The sequence below is a fragment of the Xiphophorus couchianus genome, chromosome 7 (genome assembly GCF_001444195.1).
Source record: "Xiphophorus couchianus chromosome 7, X_couchianus-1.0, whole genome shotgun sequence".
In the NCBI taxonomy this organism is placed as follows: Eukaryota; Metazoa; Chordata; class Actinopteri; order Cyprinodontiformes; family Poeciliidae; genus Xiphophorus; species Xiphophorus couchianus.
Window position 1 is genome coordinate 4,352,315 of NC_040234.1, and position 20,515 is coordinate 4,372,829.

At 40.6% G+C, this 20,515-nt stretch overlaps 1 protein-coding gene across 2 annotated transcripts in view; it reads left to right on the forward strand.

Annotated features, from left to right (window-relative positions):
- The first annotated feature begins 201 nt into the window (after positions 1-201).
- Positions 202-20,515, forward strand: part of LOC114147821 (phosphodiesterase 1A, calmodulin-dependent) — a 45,069-nt gene continuing 24,755 nt past the window's right edge. Inside the window, exons 1-2 of one of the 2 annotated variants that reach the window (XM_028022468.1) lie at positions 204-1,609; positions 17,838-17,864. In XM_028022468.1, coding sequence (XP_027878269.1) covers positions 1,227-1,609; positions 17,838-17,864 — 410 coding nt within the window. In that variant the 5' untranslated portion in view covers positions 204-1,226. Of the gene's footprint in view, positions 1,610-17,837; positions 17,865-20,515 lie in introns of both variants that reach the window. The other variant, XM_028022469.1, reaches the window with a different exon arrangement.

The following is a 20,515-nucleotide window of genomic DNA, read 5'->3' on the forward strand; positions in this document are numbered from 1 at the left end:
AATTTCGCAAAAGTGCAATGCTGTAATTTTTCGCATCACAACAGTCACGTGATCAACAGCTGGATGTTACTACTGGTGAAAACAACAAAGAAGACGATGACAGGAAGTGGGAGGAGGAGGATGGTTTGTTTTGAATAATATGCAGCTGGCTCCATCAGAGCTCTCACAGCATCGCACAGTTCATAAAAACTTTAATTGAATTTCTTATATGAAGGAAACACTGCAAATGTGAAATTGTAGGGCTTTTTTGTTTGTCTTTTTTTACATTAACAGAATACAGACAAATATTTGCACACATTTGTATTGGAAAAGCAGCTACTGTCATAAAGCAAATAACAACATAGATATATATTTTTCCCAGTCTGGGTTTTGCATGGTACCTCTACAACAGATTTCTATTTTTTTTCTTTTTCTGCATTGACCAGTGGAGCCTCTTGAGGGCGCTAATAGCTCTATTCACTATACGATTGTTCCATTTGACTGAGGATGTGTGACTGTGATTTTCAGGAACATTACATCATCGTTGTATAAAGCCCTACACACACACACGCACACGCAGCATCTCTGGCAGCAGGTCAGAGGTCAGGGCAGACTGGGATGTTTCGTTTTGCACCTTTAGCGTAAAGTTCTGCTCTTCTGAATCCGGGAGGTGGGGAGAGATGTGGAGGAGGAGGAAGAGGAGGAAGAGGCTGGTCTGTCGGCTGCAGGATTCCATCACTCTTGGCAACCGTTGTTGAGTTTCCACGGAAACACTAAGCAATGTTCCCTGCTTTCTCTTTTGTCCTCCTTCATCACTCTCTGCTGTCGCTCTCTCTCCCTCCCTCTCTCCATCCCATCTTTATCGCTGGTCGACCTCCCCCTTGCGTTGCCACGGCGATGCTCGGAGTCCGCCGCAGTGTTGGAGCGCAGAGTTGAACTGATCGCCTTCCTTTTGCTGTTTGTTCTTTTCTCTTTAAAGAAAAAAAAACATTTTTTTTTTGCAACCTCTCACCCAACCTCCCCACTGGGCAGAGGGCAACCATTTGGAGTGTCTTGCAGAGTGACATCAGAGGAAGTTGGATGAAGTTGGAAAAACTCTTGTACTCTTCTTCTTCTTTTTCTTCTTCAATCTGCGTTGATGTTTTCTCCACTCCGGCGCTCTGAGACGCCTTCGCGGGGACCAAACTCCACTCTGTGAACACTTCTTGAGAAAAAGACAAAAAAATAAAAAAAACTCACAGAGAGAGATGAGTGATGAGGCGGAGGAGGTGCAGCTCCCTGTGGGGGTGACGGAAACTGAGGAGGAGCAACAGGAGGAAGGACTTTTCCAGGAGTTGTTGGAGGAACAAGAGGAGCGGGAAGAGGTGGAGGAGGTGAAGATGTCACTCACAGAGGAGATGCAGGAGGTGCAGCCATGTGAGGTTGAGGAGATGCAGCAAGCTGAGGAGAAGGAGGAGCAGCAGCTGCAGGAGGAAGAGGAGGAGGAGGAGGTGCAGGGTGAGGAGATGCTACAGACTGAGCGACAGCAGCTGCAGGAAGACGAGGGGAAGCACATCGAGGAGGTGCAAGACTTTGTTGACACTCTGGAGCAGAACCACAACAATCAGGTCCTGATCCGACTCAGAGGAATGTGAGTAAACACGTTCATCCGACTGACGACGATGATGATGATGATGATGATGATGATGTCAACTTGGTGCTGATGGTTGAAGATGGTGAAGTGCAGCCACCGGGACACCATCAGTGTGGTCTCCTGGTTGCCGTGGTGATGTTGGCATGAAGCGAGGATGGACGAGGGTTTGGGGTGAGGGGAGGGGGAAGGGGTCGAATTAGAGAAAATTAGTGTGGACTGGTGGGCGTGCAACATCCTGGAGAAGGGAAGAGAGAGGATGCGCATGTGTATGGGTGTGTGTGTGTGTGTGTTTCAGCTGAGGTCTGCATGGCAGATTTATTTATTTCTTTTTTTTTGTCCACCGACGTGGATTCTTTGCGTCGCAGCACGGACTCGCACATCTGCCTGGGTCTGAGGCTATAGCAGAAGATGTTGGAGAGAAGAGAGAAAGAAAGAAAATAATAAAAACAGCCTTTTTTTTTCTTTCCTTGGGTTCTGTATTGTTGCCATGGCAACGGCAGAGCGTTGCGATGCAGCAAAGTCTCTGCAAAGATTGACAGATCAGCACCAAGACGGAAGGGAGAGATATGCAAATGAAGGCAGGACACCAGATACAGAATGTTTGAGTCTTTTCCTGCTGCTACAGGAAAATGAAACATGTTAACTTGCTGTTTATAGCTGAACACATGGCGACTCCGTGTTGAGGTGTCACAGTTTTTATGGAATTTCTGGGGTTTGTCGTGCAATCCCTGGTGTGTGTACTTCCAGCCTTCGTTCAGTAGCTTCATTGCATCCTTTCCAACTTTCGTAAATCCTTATGAATAAAATGCAACTCCTGCATTTTAAAGTGGAATAAACAGCAGCCTCGTCTCGTAGAAACAACCAACAAGCAGAAGATCAAATGCCTCAATAAAGGTTTTAGTGACTTTGTCGTTAAATAGGACCTGGGAAGTTGGTTCCTGTTCAGTTTGTCATGGGCTTGACGGTTTTTTGTTACTAGTTGCACATTAAGACAGGAAATAATCTGTAAGTTTGTGCAATTTATCCAAAAGTATACTCATTTGTCTTCACACACATAGACATCCCATTCTTGGTCCATTGGGTGTAAAGTGATACCACTCTACGACAGCCTCTAATCTTCTGGGAAGACTTTCAGGGGAAAAAATCACTCATTTATGTCTTTGTGGACCCTGACCTTTACACTGGGTAAAAATCTGGAACAGGAAAGGACCATCCTCCAAACTATCGTAAAGTTGGGAGCAAGAAATTCTCCTAAGTCTTGGCTTGCTCCTGAAAAGCGGCTCCACACCATTACATCCTGCTCTCCATCTAACCTGACGCAGTGCAATCAGGAAAGTGTTGTTCTCCTGGCAACTGCCAAACCAAGTCTCATCCACTGGATTGCCAGAGAGAAAAGGGTGAATCATCACTCCGGAGGACACACCTGTGCAGCTCAAGAAGCCAGTAGTGACACACTTAACAACGCTGCTTCTGACACTTTGAGTTACAGTTTGTGATACAATGAAACTTGGAGGTCCGTAGCTAATGGAGTCTGTGAGAACACAGCAACCACTGCGTACGATGCACCCGGCGCATCTCACCTTCTGTTTTTGGAGGGGAACTGAAGTGATTCTGGAGTTCAGCCCTTCAGAGCTACTTTGTGACTTTTAGACACATCTCTTCTGCAACACACCTCAGTCAAATAAGTGTCTCTTTCATGAGGCTCTGTAGAGGTGATTGAATGCTAATGAGGTAATACAACTATTTGATTCAGGTGCGTTCTCAAGTAATAATGGGCAACATGGACTTTCATCATTTAGTGGTGTTTATTTAACCGACAACTAAGTCGAGGACAAAAAGTATAGAAGTGAACACAAATGTTTATACACGTAGAACAGGTTAGTTTGGAGGTGAAGCAGATTGGATGCAACACAGTCTATCACAGTAACTGTTTTCCCACATGGCTTTCGTATCGTGTTACTTTTGATGATGTCAGCTTTTGACCATATGTGATTGTTGGAGACCTGAGAGGAATCATTCATGCCACATTTAGTGTCATTCAGGCCTTGTATGTGAAAGTTGTGGTGTTTTAAAATTTTTGGAGAGAAAGCAAACTTTGAGGCCCCGCCCCTTCAGCACGCACAAAAAAACTCAAGCTTTTGATAACTTTTAATCCCCAATGACTTAAAGGCATACAGAGCATTTATTGTTTGAAAACATGCATCAGTTGGAATGTATGTATAATTGAATTGATTTTTTTAGGTGACATTTGATTTGTCTCTATATAAATAAACTGAATTTAACTGAATTAAAAGCATATTTTGAAAAACAATCTTGATGCAAGTATTAAACATATTTTCATTAAACCCACATTTTTGCATTAAATAGTTTTTTATTAGTATGATGTAATACTCTAACCTTAATTGTTATGTTTTCATTAACAGTAAATGGAAATGTATTTTGATTAAAATAATTGCAGACTGATAAAAATATCAGTCTGCATGTAGAATTTATTGAATATATCCATTTAGACTTGTTTAAGTCAAAATCAGAATAAAAGGTTTATGACTGTTATTATATGCTGGATTATTTTTATAGCAGAGGAAATAAATTACTTTTGTAGCTTAATTAAAACGAAGTAAAACATGTCACACAAGTTTGTTTTTTTTTAGCCTTGTACAATTTCAGTGAAAGTGTAGTATTTCTTCGTCGTGGCCCAGACCAAAGGAGGGAAAAAAAGACTTTCCTCACCAGTCAGAGGAACAAAATGTTTCCTCTTCCTGTGACCTTTATTTTTACAAATCCTGAACCAATCTGGTGAAACACTTTTGTAGAGCATCCTTTCTGTGAATGAATTTGCCCGCATCAGCAGTAAAGCATGCTGATACGGATGTGCTTTTGCTTTTTCTATTACACTAAGGCGCTGTTCATTGAATCAGCTCAACTGTAATCCCCAAAACCTCAAAAGCAAACATGTGAACACGAGCCAGCAGCCTCACACACTCCCTGTTTCTGCGGCTCTCCAACTAAACGCTGCCACTCACACAACGATCCTTTTTATTTAGGATGCAAGAGTGTTTCTGTTGGGATTAACACTACGGACGCCCTATACTATGTTGTCTGTTATGTCCATATGAAGCCACCTGGATTTGGAAGCACATAATGCTTTCTGTTTTTTTGCTTAACGTCCAAAAAACAAAACCAAACAGGAAATAAAACATAGTGTCGTCAAGTAAGCAGAGGCATACCAACATTAAAAAAACGTATCAGCTTGGGATAATTACGAAATGGCGGCTTAATTGGCTGAGAGTAATTTGGGAAAGTTCAGTGCCGATGTGGCTGCAATTAAATTGCCTTGGTTTTCTGACAACAAAATGAAGGTAAGACGAGACACAAACACAGTGATAGCGACCTCAGTCAGCGCCGCCACTCCGAATACGCCCAAACCGCGAGGAGTGAATGGCCGACTGGCAGCTTTTAATGATTAAAGCTGCATCGCTTTAAATGTTAGCGATGCTGCTGAATGAATGAACAAACAAACGCTCTGCTTCACCGGTGTTTTGCACAACCATGGGAAAACCAGACCATTTGGCACTTAACAGGTTGAAAATGAAAAGTTTTTCATCTAAGTCCTTGAGAACCTTCTCCTGTTTCCTTAAATATTTACACTCGATTCTCAACCGTGTTCACCAAAGAGTTAAACTTTGAGCTGACTTGGGTGTCAAAAAGAAATTTGCTGAAAAATTAATTATGTAAAATGCTCAATATTTTCCCAGAAGGATTAAATTAATAGTTGCTGTGCTAATTTAAAATCTGGTGAAATATACAGTACAGACCAAAAGTTTGGACACACCTTCTAATTCAATGAGTTTCTTTTATTTTCATGACTATTGACATTGTAGATTCACACTGAAGGCATCAAAACTATGAATAACACATGTGGAAATATGCACTAAACAAAAAAGTGTAAAACAACTGAAAATATCCCTTATATTCTAGTTTCTTCAAAGTAGCAACCTTTTGCTGTGATTACTGCTTTGCACACACTCTGCATTTTCTTGATGAGCTTCAAGAGGTCGTCACCTGAAATGGTTTTCACTTCATAGGTCAACCTGCCCTGTCAGGTTAATAAGTGGGATTTCTTGCCTTATAAATAGTCATGAAAATAAAGAAAACCCATTGAATTAGAAGGTAGGTGTGTCCAAACTTTTGGTCTGTACTGTATATGTGTTTTAAATCTTTAGATTTCAATGAAACTGACTCAGAATTTCTGAGTGTTGCTTTAGGGCAGCGATGGTTTCACAGGAAAACCACAGGGCGCAAAATATTCAGATAATTCCAACGTTCATTTTAGTCTAAAGCTGAATTAAATGCAACATGCTAAATTAATATTTAAGAAAAATCCTTTTGTGAGTCATCCACTACTGGCCCTCCATCCAGCTGGGTTTAACTTTTTTTAATGATTTCAATAAAAAAACAAAACAAACAAATTTCGGATTGCCTACGTCTTTCTGAGTCATTTTGCCTTCATATTTATTCAAGCGTGTCATTTAGTTGATTTGTCCTCACATTCTTGAAAAGATTGAATGGCTCTGGTTATGTTGCTGGACAAAATAAATATAACAGCGTTTTCTCCTTCGATCTGCTCATCATTACCTTCTCAATCGCAAAGCAAATGAGCTCTAATGACAGGACAAACACAGCTGCGAGCTTCTCGTCTTCTTAGCTCATTAGCAGCGTCCACGCTGACTGGCAATCTTTATTTTTGTGTTTGCAGCCATGCAGCTGGTTGCTTCTCTTTCAAAATGTCACATGAACTACATACTGCAAACAGCGTTGATCTAGTGACACAAATAAACTTAATTTCTTATAATAAAGCACATTTCAAGGCGCATTAATATGCTGTGGAGTGATAGAATTAACTACTTCTTATTTACTTTACATTATATTCAGAATTCCTAATTGCATTTCTGAGCTACTTGAAAGAAGGTTTGTTGCAGTTTATTTTTACATGTTTGACCAAGCTAGTCAAACTATTGTTTTGTCAATTTCAGATTCTTTATTATTTATTATCCATTGGGTTTTGTACTCCTAATTGCACTGACTGAACAAATTAAAATTGTGTTGTTTTTCCATGGTTGACCAAGCTTGTGAAGCTACTGGTGTATTTAAGTGTGTCGTGCTGGTGCAGAGTTATCAGATAAATGTGTGAGAGCCCAAAGACCACCAGACAGGTGTTGGTATTTTTCTTGTGTCTGCATGAGGTGGAGGGCGACAATAACATGCATTAAGAGAGCAGCAGAAATACCGTCATAAAGGACATGTGGATATAAGGAAGCGATTTTGTCCAACAGCTTCAGTTACTCGAGTATGTAAAATCTGAATACAATTTTATTGGTCGCAGCTGTTTGCATATCAAATTTTCATGAACTTATTGGTTGTAAATGGTAAAAAAAAATATTAAAGGGGCAGTATTATGTGCTTTCCAGCCACGTAGTATCATTTTATAGCACAGTCAAGTAACTATGTTACCTTCAGGTGTCATAAAGAAGCTCCTCCTCTTTCTGAAGCTCCGCCTTCAGGAAGTCATTACAACATGGCTCCTCTATTAACCCTTTAACAATGTTTTTACCAGTTTTGCTCTGAGAATTAGTTAGTATAATGAGCTCAGCAGATGCACAGTTCCAACCAGGTGTTTGCTAATTGCTGCCGGCTAGTCTGAAGGAGCTGAGCGGGGCAGTCATGGTGGAGGCACAGCTGTAGCTCATAGTAGGAACTTCATCCTTGAAGGTGGAGCAAGATCCACAGAGGCATTTTGCACAGCAGAATGGTTGCCAAGGATGTTAGAGGAGTAGAATCAAGTATGTTTTTGATGAGGGAATAAAATTATATCATAATCTAAACTCAAAGAAGTTGATTATACATAATACTATCCATTAAATATATAACAAAATAATTGCTCTGTGTCCATGAAATACACACTAATTGCACAGGCTTGGGCTGGCAGTTCTTCTGTACTTGTGGTAAACAACATCTTGTTCTAGGAGATAGTTGGCAAGTTTAGAGATAAAACACAATTTTACCTGTGTGTGTTGGTTCAAGCATCTGATGCCAAGATAAGCATTCAGGTTGTTTCTTGTTTTTTTTTTTTGTTTTTGTTTTTTGCTGTTGCCAAATCCTGATATAAACATTGGCAAGTGAATGAATCCCCTGTCTGCAGTGACTCAAAGAGACATGCTGGAAGTGTAAAAATAAAGATCCAGTTCAGCGTAGAAGCTTGTCTCCTGTCCTGAGGAGCCTACTACTACTACTACTACTACTGCTGCTGCTGCTGTTGTTGTTGTTGTGGTTTCTCAGCTTTGTTTTTCTCTCTTTCTGCAGTTTTAGAGGCAGACTTCAAGAGTGTTGACCTGTGTTCACTCTACGCTTGTTTATCTCCTCTACTACTGTCTCCTTTCATTTTAAACCTTTTCTTCACCTTTCTCCCTTTCTTTGTTTTATTTTTCTTTTCTTTTTCGCCTCTGGTTGATTGCAGTTGAATTAAATTTCTAATCAAGTTTTATATAAATGTATATTTTGTGGAGCATTGGGTCAAAAGTCACAACATTCCACTTGAGAAAGTAAACCTTCTAGCCCTCAGCTTGGCACTCAATTCTGAGTACCACAATGCCAGTTGGGACAGATTAAAAAATATATATATATATAAGAATCCCGATACTCTATTGGGTGAGGCTCCCTGGTGAAGGTCTGTTTTTCTGGGACTCAGCTGGTTAGCAGTCCTCAGTGAAGTTCAGGCTCAACAGAAATGCTGCTTGTGCATGAGCAGACTTTGATTGTCGAAGCTGCATGTAAAGAAAGCGCGCTGCGTATTCTCCAGATGGCTCAGGATTCAACAGGCCGCAAAAGGGAGATTTACAGCATATGTTCGCAGCTGTGAGAGAATGTATTTCAATCTAAGACATGACGTTTTGCTGCAGAGCCTACAGGGTGCTCAGGGGGTGAAATAAAAATAGAAGTCATAAAAATGGATTCACTTGGTACACAAAGTTGTGCACATGGATTTCTTAACAGGGATCTTCTGTTGAAGTTGAAGGGTTGAAGATCCCTGATGATCCCACATGGGGAATCTCAACCCTTCATTGTAAAATGCAGTTTATCCTGTAGAGTTGACCTGAAAAACCAACAAACCTGTTTGGTGAGACGATGCAAAAACATATGCAATAATGTGCTGATTGCAAAGGTATGTCCAACCTTGAACTATCAAGCTGTTGAATCACCTGCTTTTGTAATCCATAGTCCCTCTGGACCGTGGTGTTCAGAGACTACATTGATATCTGCAGTGAGAATAATGAGAAGGTGGAGGATAGCCTGTAAGTGGAGGTAATCTCAAGGGAGAAGAGTAATGAAAGTCAGCCAAAGCAAGGCAACGTAAAACATATATATGAGTGAGTGATAAGTGGAAGGGAAAAACTGCAAAGCATGGATGTAGTTTAGGTGGATGACTTGAAGGATCTGGGGTTTTACAGTCCGAAACAGCTGGCAGAGGCCAGGTGGAGTGAGAAAGGGGGAGCACAGTTTGTGGAATGGATGACCTTCAAGTTTCAGGGAAGATTTATGGCAGAAGAGACTGAAAGAACAAAAGGAACTGAGACTTTACACCAACTGCATTTCCATTAACCATGGAATTGCACAAATTGAAATTCTGAAAATAATTTTTTTGTGAATAACACAAATCTCTTTCTATAAAAAAAATAGTTGTGCTGGGATGAGGTGTTTTTTTCAGATGTATTGAAATAGGTATATTTCACAGAACTGAAATGGAAACACTCTTTTGCATCACACAAGTCACGTGATCAACAGTCGGATGTTACTACTGGCAAAAACCACAAAGAAGACGACAGGAAGTGGCAGGAGGATGACGGTTTGTTTTTGTTTTGGACAAGGTGCAGCTGGCTCCACCAGAGCTCTTACAGAACCTCAGTTCATAAAACGTGGTGTGTCATTCCAACGTCATGAATCCATAGAACGTTTTTAAAGTACAAAACGCCGCATATGTAGCCGCTCCCAAATATAAGGGGCTGGTTGCTTCAATGCCTGAATAAGACGCTGATGTCTCTGAAAATGAGAATGAAATTGATCTGTTAGCATGATACCTCAGTCATGACAATAAACAACAATCAGAGGTTGAATCGGATTATTGCAAAACTTCCTGCCCACAGCGTTACCATCAACAAGGACGCTTTGAAAATACTCAAATGTTATGAGTTACATCAACATTTCTCTTCCCTTTGGGATAGAAAAAAGTGTTTCTGAATTTGAATTGAAATGTTGACGGCTTTAGCTGTGATGTAAGTATGTAGTGCTCCAGTTCAACGCTATGAAGCTTACCTGCGTTTTAGACAGCCATCCTCCACTGCGAGGAGAGAAGGACTGATCTGAACGAGGCGGATGTTGATGTCACTTCAATATTTGGAAGCATGGCCAACATGGACTGAACGGCTTTGCTCACTTCCTGTGCTGCCATCGCTGACACTAGCTAACTAGCTAGACCACGACTCTAAAACAGCAGAGAAAATTGATGTTATCATTCACAACTTCTTCTGTTCTCTGATTCTCTGAGCGAGGCTAGGCAGATACTGTATGTCTTCCTTTCAATGGTTTTCTTCCTGCTCCTTTTGAATAAAGACCACATTTACTTTTAATAATTGTCCTATCATCAATTTACCCCCTTTTGTTGATCTCTGCAGCTCTGCTTTGTTACCATGGGTCCCTTGACTCCTTCTCTGCAATAATGCAGGATGTCATTATTAGGTTACTTATTTATAACCCTAACCCTAATTCTCCACAACTTTCTCTCTGCCCTGTCTGCTGTGTTCATGTAGTTCATGCTAATGTTCTCTCACAGACCTCTGAGGTCTTCACAGAACAACTCTACAGACACTATGATCCAGTCACACACAGGTGGGACGGCTTTGCGTAAGTCTAGTGAACAAAATCTGGATAAAATAAATTTTTTTTACCCAAAAGTCGGGCAACCTGACCCACTGTGGATTGTGTGTGAATCTTGACAACTTCAGACCACAGGGACACAAAGCAGCTCGACCCATTTGGCTCCTCATTCATGACTTCCTCTGCCCAGCATGCTGTATGCGTTTCCATCAGGTTTTGTTTGAACCGCTGAGTGCCTTCTTACGTCTCTTTGTCATCACAATGACAACAATTATTTTCTGACGAATATGAAGGTTAACAGACAAATGTTTGGGCTGTTTGCAAAGAAAACAAATAAGTGTACAGGTTCTCTTGTTTTGTTTTTGTTTTCTCTCCATTGTTACCATGGTAACAGCAGAGCATTTTGACTTGACAAAGGACAGCCAGATACAGAACATCTTTTATTTCATCTTTTTAAAGGATACTGACTCAGATTTTACCGTTCTGCTATTCTACTTTGCGTCCCCCCCCTGCTGCATCTTGGTGATTTTTTATACAGCGTGTAAAGAGGCACTGGCAGGGGAAAATACGAAGAGAAATTAAAGTTAAAGGAACATTTTGCACCCGAGAGCTCATCAGATGGTTTTCTGGAGCATAAAATGTAGCACAAGCCAGGCAGAATTTCAAAAACAAAAGTCAAACTGAAGTGTTTTTTTTTTTTTTTTACCTGAAAATGAAATCAGAAAGAACCCAGGGTGGATCAGAGAGAGAGCTGCTGAGATGAAACCAGGCTGGCTCTTTCATGCAGTAAGAGAAAAACTGGACTTATGAACCTGTAACTGATCAGATGATGGGTTTTTATCCGGATAGTGTGATGGAAACACGTGTGTGTGTGTGTGTGTGTGTGTGTGTGCAGTTTGGGGGATTTTTGTTTTCTGTTAAGTGCTTTATTTTAATGGAGACTTCACTTTATCCTCAGGTCAGAACGCCTGGTATTGATGTAGGCGGCTTAGATGGGCGTAATCATTAGAAAAGCTCAAAAACACACCCTGCAGCTGTTCAACAAATAAAAAAACAAAACAAACGAGCCGCTCACAGATGAATAAAGTACATGTGACGCGCTCAGTTATTACAGTGAGGAAAAATAGAGTTTGGATGTGAAATGACATGAACAGGAAGGCAGAGGAAGCTGAAATCACATCAGGTGGAAGAACATTTCTCCTGCTGGTGAGGGGCGTCAGCCTGGAAAAGTGGCGGCGGAGTGATGAGTCATTTTCCAGAAACTCTCTCCATGCTCACCTGTCAGCGTTTGGACCGCAGCAAACAGGGAAAACAATGCGGTAATCCGGTTCTGCTCGTCCCGCTGTTACAACCCCACCTCCTCCCATCTCCTGCTTTTTAATTCAGCTCTGCTCTTCCCACGCAGGCCAGCGCGCAATTACCATCCGACCCTTGAAATAACAGGTTGCCGCTGTCACATTTCAGAGCCGACGGCGTGCCAGAGCTGTGATTAGCTGCAGCGGCCGGTCAGGGTCCAGGACCGTGACAGGCTAATTTCCACACCCAGCCGCAGCTTTCACCGTGGCCGTCATCCACTTGTCCTGTTTTGTTGTTGTTGGTTTTTTTAACCGCGTCACAGCAGGGGAAGCTTTCCCTGAAATGTGTTTGTGCTTGTATTATCACTGAGAGAAGCTCCACTTGACTTTGCCGATCGGGACATTGGACCGCGCTCCAGTCAGTCATTAATAATGAAATTATATCACCTCGCTTTGCTGAAAAGTGAGGTTTATTGGTTTAATGAAGGTGATAGAAAATGTGAAGCTGACCATTAGCTTTTCCCATTTTTTTTACCCAACGCCGTAGTTCAGAAACCCCTGGGCCTCGTTTTCTGTGAGAAGCGGTGCCGTGTCGAAAACAACTATTAACAGTAGATTAAGGGCTTAGTCGCATGTAATGCTTAATGGCTTTCATGCTGCATTGGGAGGAGGACTCAAGCATAAGAAAAGACAAAAATGTGAGCTTAAAATCATTTTTCAAACTGCTTTGTGATATATTTAAAAGTGTTTTCATGATACATAGTTGTTGTTTGCTTTTTCTCCTCAAATGCATTATAGTTTAGATTAATTAGATTAAAATCGGATGTGAAATTCAGGCCAGAATTACTTGCTTGATGGTCGGGTCCGGCTTCTGTGGCGCAGGTAACAATAAATCATAGTGAAAACCAAGCAGAATGCATGATATAAAGTTGTGTTAATCTACTTGTTGTAGAGTAAATAAAGAAGATACAGTAGTTTAACGTATTGAGCAAACAAAAGTTGTCTCCACCCTGCTCTGCTCGAGCAGCAGTGGAGACATCATCCTTTCAGTCACACATCCCAGAAGATTTGCACTTAACTCACCCTGCTGTTACAACAAGCGACAAAATGGAGCTGGAAGATATTTGACAAAAGTGAAAAATGGGAGAAAAGTGAGTACTTAAATGGTGGTCTAAAATCGAAAGCAGGAAAATCTTTATTAAAACAAAATGTTGGGTCTACTTTGGGTTGGGTCAGGTTGGATTTAAGCTCTAATGGGAATACATCAAGTTTACTATGTATTCCAATTACCAGTAGCCCTCATTGCCTGTTTAGCAAAATCAAGAATAAACTTAATTTGAACTTGCCTGACTTGAAGTAGGCTGTAAAATGATCAATTATAGGACATGTGTACGAGAAACAAAATCCCTGAAGAAAGAACTCAGAGCATCTAAAGCCGCCTTGATGTTAATGTTGGTGTTCATTATTTACTGATATGAAAAAGACATTGGTCCTTCTAAAGGTACGTAAAGCCCTGTTTCACGCTTGCCAAGCGTAGTATCTTGGCCATCATCAAGATGTTTTGACAAAAAAAAAAACATTTTGGAGACCAATGAGACCGAAGGAGAACTTTTCAAAACATATTTGTACTGTAACCCTAACACAACCACCAGAGACACAAAACAACAAAGTGGCATAAAAACCGACCATTACGGCAACTAAATAACCGCAATCCCAAAACCTCCATACAGACACCATTTTTAATTTAAAAAAGACACAAAAATGAGTGCTAAGGGAAAAAAGCAAGATTAGAAAGAAGCACTAAAGATTAAATCATTGCAAAAGAGAAACCCCCTGACAGCAATGTTGCTCCTAATGAGAATAAATAGACAATAAAAGGCCCAGAATGGCCACGGGGTGACTAGAGGAAATAAAAGGAGCAATCTAATGACTTCAGGATAAACAAAAAAAAAAAAAAAGAAAGCTAAATGAAAAGAGAAACTGGCAGAGCACCAGCTCCAGTAGCAGTGAAATAGACCCTTAGGGTTCATTCACACCAGCCCCGGTTAGTCCACTTTAATCTAACTCTGGTTAATTTGCCTAGAAAGTCCAGTTTGTTTGTGGAGGTGTGAATGAGTAATCTAACTCTGATGTGGACCAAAACAACAAACTCCAGTTCGCCTACAAACCTCCGTCTCTGTTCGGTTGAAGTGAACTCTGGTGCGGTTTGAATGCAGATGTGGCTGCAAGTGGACTGGACACAGCTCCAAAAGCAGGAAGTGAAGTGTAACGCGGAGCGTTCTGGGTAAAAAAACAAAAACTAGCACAAAAGTCTAGCACCGGCAGGAAAAAATGGCGTGTGGTCTTTCACTACAACCGCTAAAATTTGATGCTACTCCATTTTTAGCTGAGCTCCTCGTTGGAGCTCCTTTGTTAAACGCTGGTAAAATTTTGTAAAAGGCTTAATGGAGAAACAATGTTGTGATGACTTCCTGAAGGCAGAGTGTCAGGAAGAGCAGGAACTTCTTAAAGAGACCGAGGCCCAATTTCAAGGCGCTAAATTGCAAAGTCAGAGTTCTAAGTCATGTTTGATATATATAGTATTTTTATAAAAACTGAAGGTAACATAGTTACTTGATGGTGCTATAAAATTGCACTATATGCCTGGAAAATGCATAATGCTGCCCTTGAACCTTTTCTAGGTTGTGGTTGTCACCCTGGGTTCAAACTGTTTGCATTACAGAAACCAAACAAAATAAATGAGTTCCACCATTTCTAGTTAAAAAAGTGGTCAAATATCCAATCAGAAAAATGTTAAAGGCCTGAAAAACAACCATATATCCAAATATGAGGTAGCGGGAGTGTTGAATAATTATTCGAAGGTGGATAAAACAACTGCTTAAGTGTATCTTTAACAGCCCAAATGTTAAAAGATACTCTTTTAACATTTGGGCTAATACTAATGTTCAGGATGATGATCAGTAAGAAGACTCTGAAGCCACATTGAGCGCCAGTGAGGACTTTATGTGGCTTCATAGGTGCAAAATAAAGATGCCGAATGACAGGAAATGGCCCAAATCAGCCGCAGCCGGCCGATTATATTTTCGTTGGACTGTGCTCCATTTGTGGACGGGAGTTCCTCGGGGAGTTAATTCCGCCTCGGCGCGCTCACAAGGCCCATTCCCAGCTGGCCCACGTTTCCCCTGCAGGTCGGAGATCAAAGCGTTGAAGCTCCTCCAAACCTTCAGGCCACACGGCAGCTGAGGCCGGAGCCAGCAAATGATTTGTCGCTACAGACTCTTATTTAGAAAGACTCATTAATTAGCGCTCCGTCTTCATCTCCACACAGCAGCAGCTCTCGGTCACCGGCGGCGATCTGCGTGTGCACCCCGCTGACTCCGCCACACACACACTCACACGCACGCACATCAGCGGGAGGACATTGTGAAAGATGATTATCTCTTAACAATTTCTCGTCATGAAATGAGGGGGGGGGGTGGAAGTCATTTAAAACACACAGGAGGCTGTGCTAGAAAATTGGAGGGGCAAAGAAAAGATTCGCTTGCAGAATCAGTAACGTACAGAATCTTTTTTACAAATGCACTTTTGTTGTGCAAACATGTACATCGCCGCCGGCATAAGACAGGAATAATCAATCTCAATAAATTCAATGTGAAGCCTGAGTCTCTGGGTTGTGTGTGTGTGTGTGTACACCATTAGGAATGAATGGCAAAAATGCAAGTAGATAAAAAAGAGAGAGAAGATGGAAATGGAGCGTGGCAACATAAATGCATTCAGAGAGAAAAAGGTGAGCTGGGGGAGCAGATTCAGAATATACTGGCGCGAGACGAGACGCTCCTCCGGCAGACTGGATGTCCTTTTTGTTTTATTGCTCACAGATCCTGTAATTTGTCACAAACTGCGACGAAGCCAACAAACTGGACTCGCTCCGTTTGTATGAAGACACAGATGAACAGACATTTATTTACGTCATTCCTTCACAAATTTTACAATTGTCTTCAATCTCGGAAATAATGGTGTTCAGAGGTTGTGTGTGAGTCGTGTGTAAAGTGCAAAAAAAAAAAAAAAAAGAGAGAGAAAAAGGTATCATTTCTTGTGTTGTGTGTGTGTCCGTGTTTGGCAGAGTTATGACTCAGAGGGGAAAGCATTTAGATGCAAATGAGAGCAATCAGCCACTAAAAGGTTTAAAGTACCCCAATTTGCCTCCGTGAGCCTGTGCTGCCGCTGCAACCTCTGACCGAGTTGAAACCCGGGCGGGCAAACTCCAGTAAATAATTCCCAGAGGCTTTCAACAAGGACCCACCTGCTACTTTCGCCTCATATACCTCTTTTTTTCCCGCCCTCAAACTCCTTTCCTGCTGGTTATTCAGGAGGCTCCTCTCTCATTTCAAAAGCGTTTTCCGTGCAGGAAGGTCCGAGTCTTTTCACCAGATCAAAGCAAAGTGTACTTAATGAACATGTCTCCCCCGGTCCTGCCTGCCTAAAGAGCGAAATCTCTTTAGCCACCCTCAAAAAACAAAACAAAACAAGAAACATTTAAATGTCCATATATGCATAGCGCTCCACAAAGAACTAACATTTAGTTTTATATTTTACTAATCTAATTTAAAACAAGGGTGAAAACACGCCTGTTTAGACATTCGATTAATGTCAACTGGAACATTTTAAATTGTAGTTTTTCTTGTGGTTGTGTTGTTTTTGTTTTTTCTCTACTCGTGTAAAGCACCATGAACTGCCTTGTTGCTGAAAATGTGCTGGGTTAACAAAACTTTTTCTTTTTCCAATTTTTTTACCGAACCCAAACACGCCGAATTCAGCAGCACATCTACATGCTAAGGTTGTCAAAGTCAAGCTAGCATGCCTGATCTGCTTCCCTCTCGCTCTATTAAAACTTTTCCTGACCTTGTTGTCTAGTTGTTATAGTGTTGACAATTAGTGGCAAAGCACTGCATCCCTTTTCTTTTAAATATCAAATGTAAATTTAAGATTTAGCTCGTTATGTTCTCAACTTGACGGCTAAAACCAATGGTAGTCGTTGTTGGGGAGGAGAAGTTTTTTGTGGGTTCTTGTGCGTGTGACGTCGCATTGCAACGTGTCTACAAATAAAGTTTTCAAATTGGGGAAGAAGTCGATGTTCTGCTGTATTTCTTAAGAGCAAACTGCTGAGCAGAAGACAGTGTGAACTGCGGGGTATGAATCCACAATCGGAGGAAGTAGCAATAAGAGAGTTGACATTTAAATATTAATTGTTTCAGGGTGATTACTGTAAAATGACAAGTAGAAACTCCAGCACTACAAAAGAATCCTGTAACAAGGGGCTACGTAGGCAGTGTGCTTCCTCCTTCTCAGTCTGGCCCCACAATCACGTCCTCAATGTTCTTAGGACTTAAGCTTTAAATCACAACACACATGAAACCTTAAGGAACGTTTTTTTTTTTGTTGCTTGTCAAGTAAAGGTTTATTTTTAAGTCCATGCCTTCAGTTGGTCCATCGAACAACAACATGATTTAGATCTGATTCAATGTAATAAATACCACATTTACGCCTTGATGGTGCTAAATTAGTTTACCACCTCTGAAGTGCCGGACGCTTCCTGTGCGCCGCTCTGCGTTTCTAGCTGCCGCCCCGCTCCAGTCTCTTGTGTAGGTCTGTTGATGAAGCCGGCTTGTAAATGTGTTTGTTAATGCCAGACAGCGTTGCCGACAGAGACATAATACTGAACACAAGATGTTTCTCATTAACAGCAGTGCAGAAGGTCAAGCCAATACATCATTCTGCAAACAAGAGCTATTTCGGTCTGACGGACGCAGAGCAGCAGTTCGTGGCTCCGCCACTCGATTAATGAGGCCTGATTCTGAAGCACAAGTTCGCTTCTCGTTTTCTTTACTGCTTGTTTTTAACGGGGTTAACTCGGCCTCTGAGGGAACTCATGTTGATGGCTGTCTGTGTGCTGGATTTGATCATTCCAGTAACTTGTGTTGTTTTTTGTGTGTGTTTTACAGGCAGAAATACAAAATTACATCTCAGAGGTAAGATTTACAGACACACGCACACACACACACCCACACACACACACACACGCACACCCCCCCCACACACATACCCCTACACACACACACACACACACACTATAGAAAGGCAACCAGAAGCAATTGACATGACGCCACCTGTCAGTCAGTCCAGCGTTTTTTGTCGCAATTTGTTCCAAAGTGAAACTGAACCAGCTTTACTTCCGACGACGTTGTCTGAGTTCATCGTTATGAATGCGCTGCGGTCAGAGGAGGGCAGAGTAACCAAAAATATACTCAGGTAAGAGTAAAACTACTTCAACGTATTTTTACTCAAGTAAAAATAAAAAGTAGCTGTAAAAGAAGTTACTCAAGTGAGAGTAACGAAGCATTTGGTAAAAAGGGTTCTCACTACTGAGTAACCGATGAAATTATCAGTCGTTTAATATTTAAAAATTACATCATCAGATGGACCACAATATAAAGTTAAGTGGAAATTTTAAGTACCAAAATGAAAATAATTGATATAGTAACAAAAAAATAGCAAAATCAGACAAAATATATATTTTTTTCCAAATCAGCTTCTGTGTCTGTTAAATCTTTGGTTAAAACCTGTTTGTTTTTCATTCGGTGGGTAGAGAATCCAGAAATTTTACTCAAGTAACAACAGATATAATTCATAATAAAATGACTCAGTAAAAAATATGGCGTAGTAAAAATACTCCTTAAAGTATGTTTTTTCAAAAATGTTTCTCAAGTAAATGTAATTGAGTAAACGTAACTAGCTGCTAACCAACTCTGGCTGCAGTGATTTGGAGAAAAATAGTAGGAAAAAATGATTAAATGTGGTCGATGGCGAACCTGCGATTACAACATGCTTTACCCAAAGCCTCAATAGAGGGTGGAATAAAAATATATTCCATTTCCAAAACCCAAACCACGTCCAGAAAAATGTAAAAGATGACCTCAAGAACTTCAAGCTGAACATGGCAGTGGTTGACGGTACGACAACAACATGTTCATCTGTATGATGATAACTGCAAGTAAATCTCCCATTTTTTTGGTCATTGCACCGTAGGCTTGATGGTTAAATCGAAAACGAATGCAGATTTGACATCTGCAGTTATTAGAGAAAAATTGCTTGATTGAGAATAAGATTTTACCATATGAAATATTCTGGGTGCCACAGAGAGAGAGAAAAAAAAGATCATTTAAAAGCGTGTGGGCTCAGTATCAAGCAGCAGGACGGTTCCCATCAGATGAGTCACTGAGACCCGCAGACAGGCAAACGTAAAAGAAAATACAGAAAATAAAAGTACGGCAGTAGATAAGAGGATCTGTAACATTTAAACTTCAGAAGGAATATTTAGGACAAAAAAGCCGAGGTAAATGGGTTTGAATAAAGTCTAAAAAAGGCTTTCATTGCTGTTTACTTGTGAATGCATGTCTGCAGAGGCTTACAGAGCAGACACACAGCTGATGATCTGTGACATGATTCCACATTCAGACGGAGAGCAGAAAGTATTCTGATCTCAAGGGAGACGTGACGGTGTGAACGAGAAAAAAAACCAAAATACAGGAAACAGTCGAACCTCCCGTTCACCCACGCACCGAACTTTACAACGACAGGTTGCCATTCACTGTCAGAAAAACCTTTAATTATCTCCAGCTATATCCAAATACACAATGTCATTTAAAAAAAGGGAAACAATCTAGTCTTTAAGTTGAATTGTCCCTGTACCCATGGTAACTGCTAAATATTACATCCAGCTTTCTTCCAGTTTTCAAGTATTTTTGATTGCAGATTATAATAATTAAAAAAGTAGGTGCTGTGCCTCCGCTTCGTCATTAACTTCCTGACATTTGTCAGACTCGGTCACGGAGAAAAAAAATGCTGTTCATCCTCGTAATCAAAACGGACATACAGGAATATTTACCCATTTGAGCTTTTTGCCATTTTGTACCAAACTTGAATGTATTTAAAAAAAGATTTTATGCGATAGACTAATGGAAAGTTGTGCATACTAGCTTTAGAAAGTAAGCAGTCTGCCCTTTCCTCTTAGTTAAAAATCACAGTCTCAGATTTTTCAGGTTCTGCCAGGTTCTGGATTGATCTGGTCCGTTCACACGTTTGATCTAAATCAACAGATTTAACAGTTTGGCTTGAACCATTTATAGGACTCTGCTATAGACTTCATTGCTATTAAATATTAATATAATTAGAAAAAAATATTGATTTATTATTTAATAAATTTAAGGTTTCTGTGACATTTTGGTGAGTTATTTAGATTTAATTTTTGAAAAGTTTTTGCTGCTTCCCAGTTGTTTATTTCTCTTTATTAATATTGTGGATGTTTGAGTAAATCATGTGTGGATGATGTCAGCAGTTTTCTCTTTAAAAGTGAGTTTGAACATTTATTTTATTAATAGCATAAGAGTACCTGATGATTTTTCATTTTGCCCTGATGCTTGTGTCAGAGACTCGGGGCGACCTTCCGTGTTCCCTGTGGTCTAAAAACATAAATTCTGATTCTAGCTGCAGATTGTATTGTAACTACTAGAAAAAGTAGGTTTCATGGGCCCAATATTTTTTTTCACCCATGAATCCAAAGAGAACCAAAACTTTCCATTTCTTAATTATATACTTTTGCATTAAATTATACAGCAGTTTG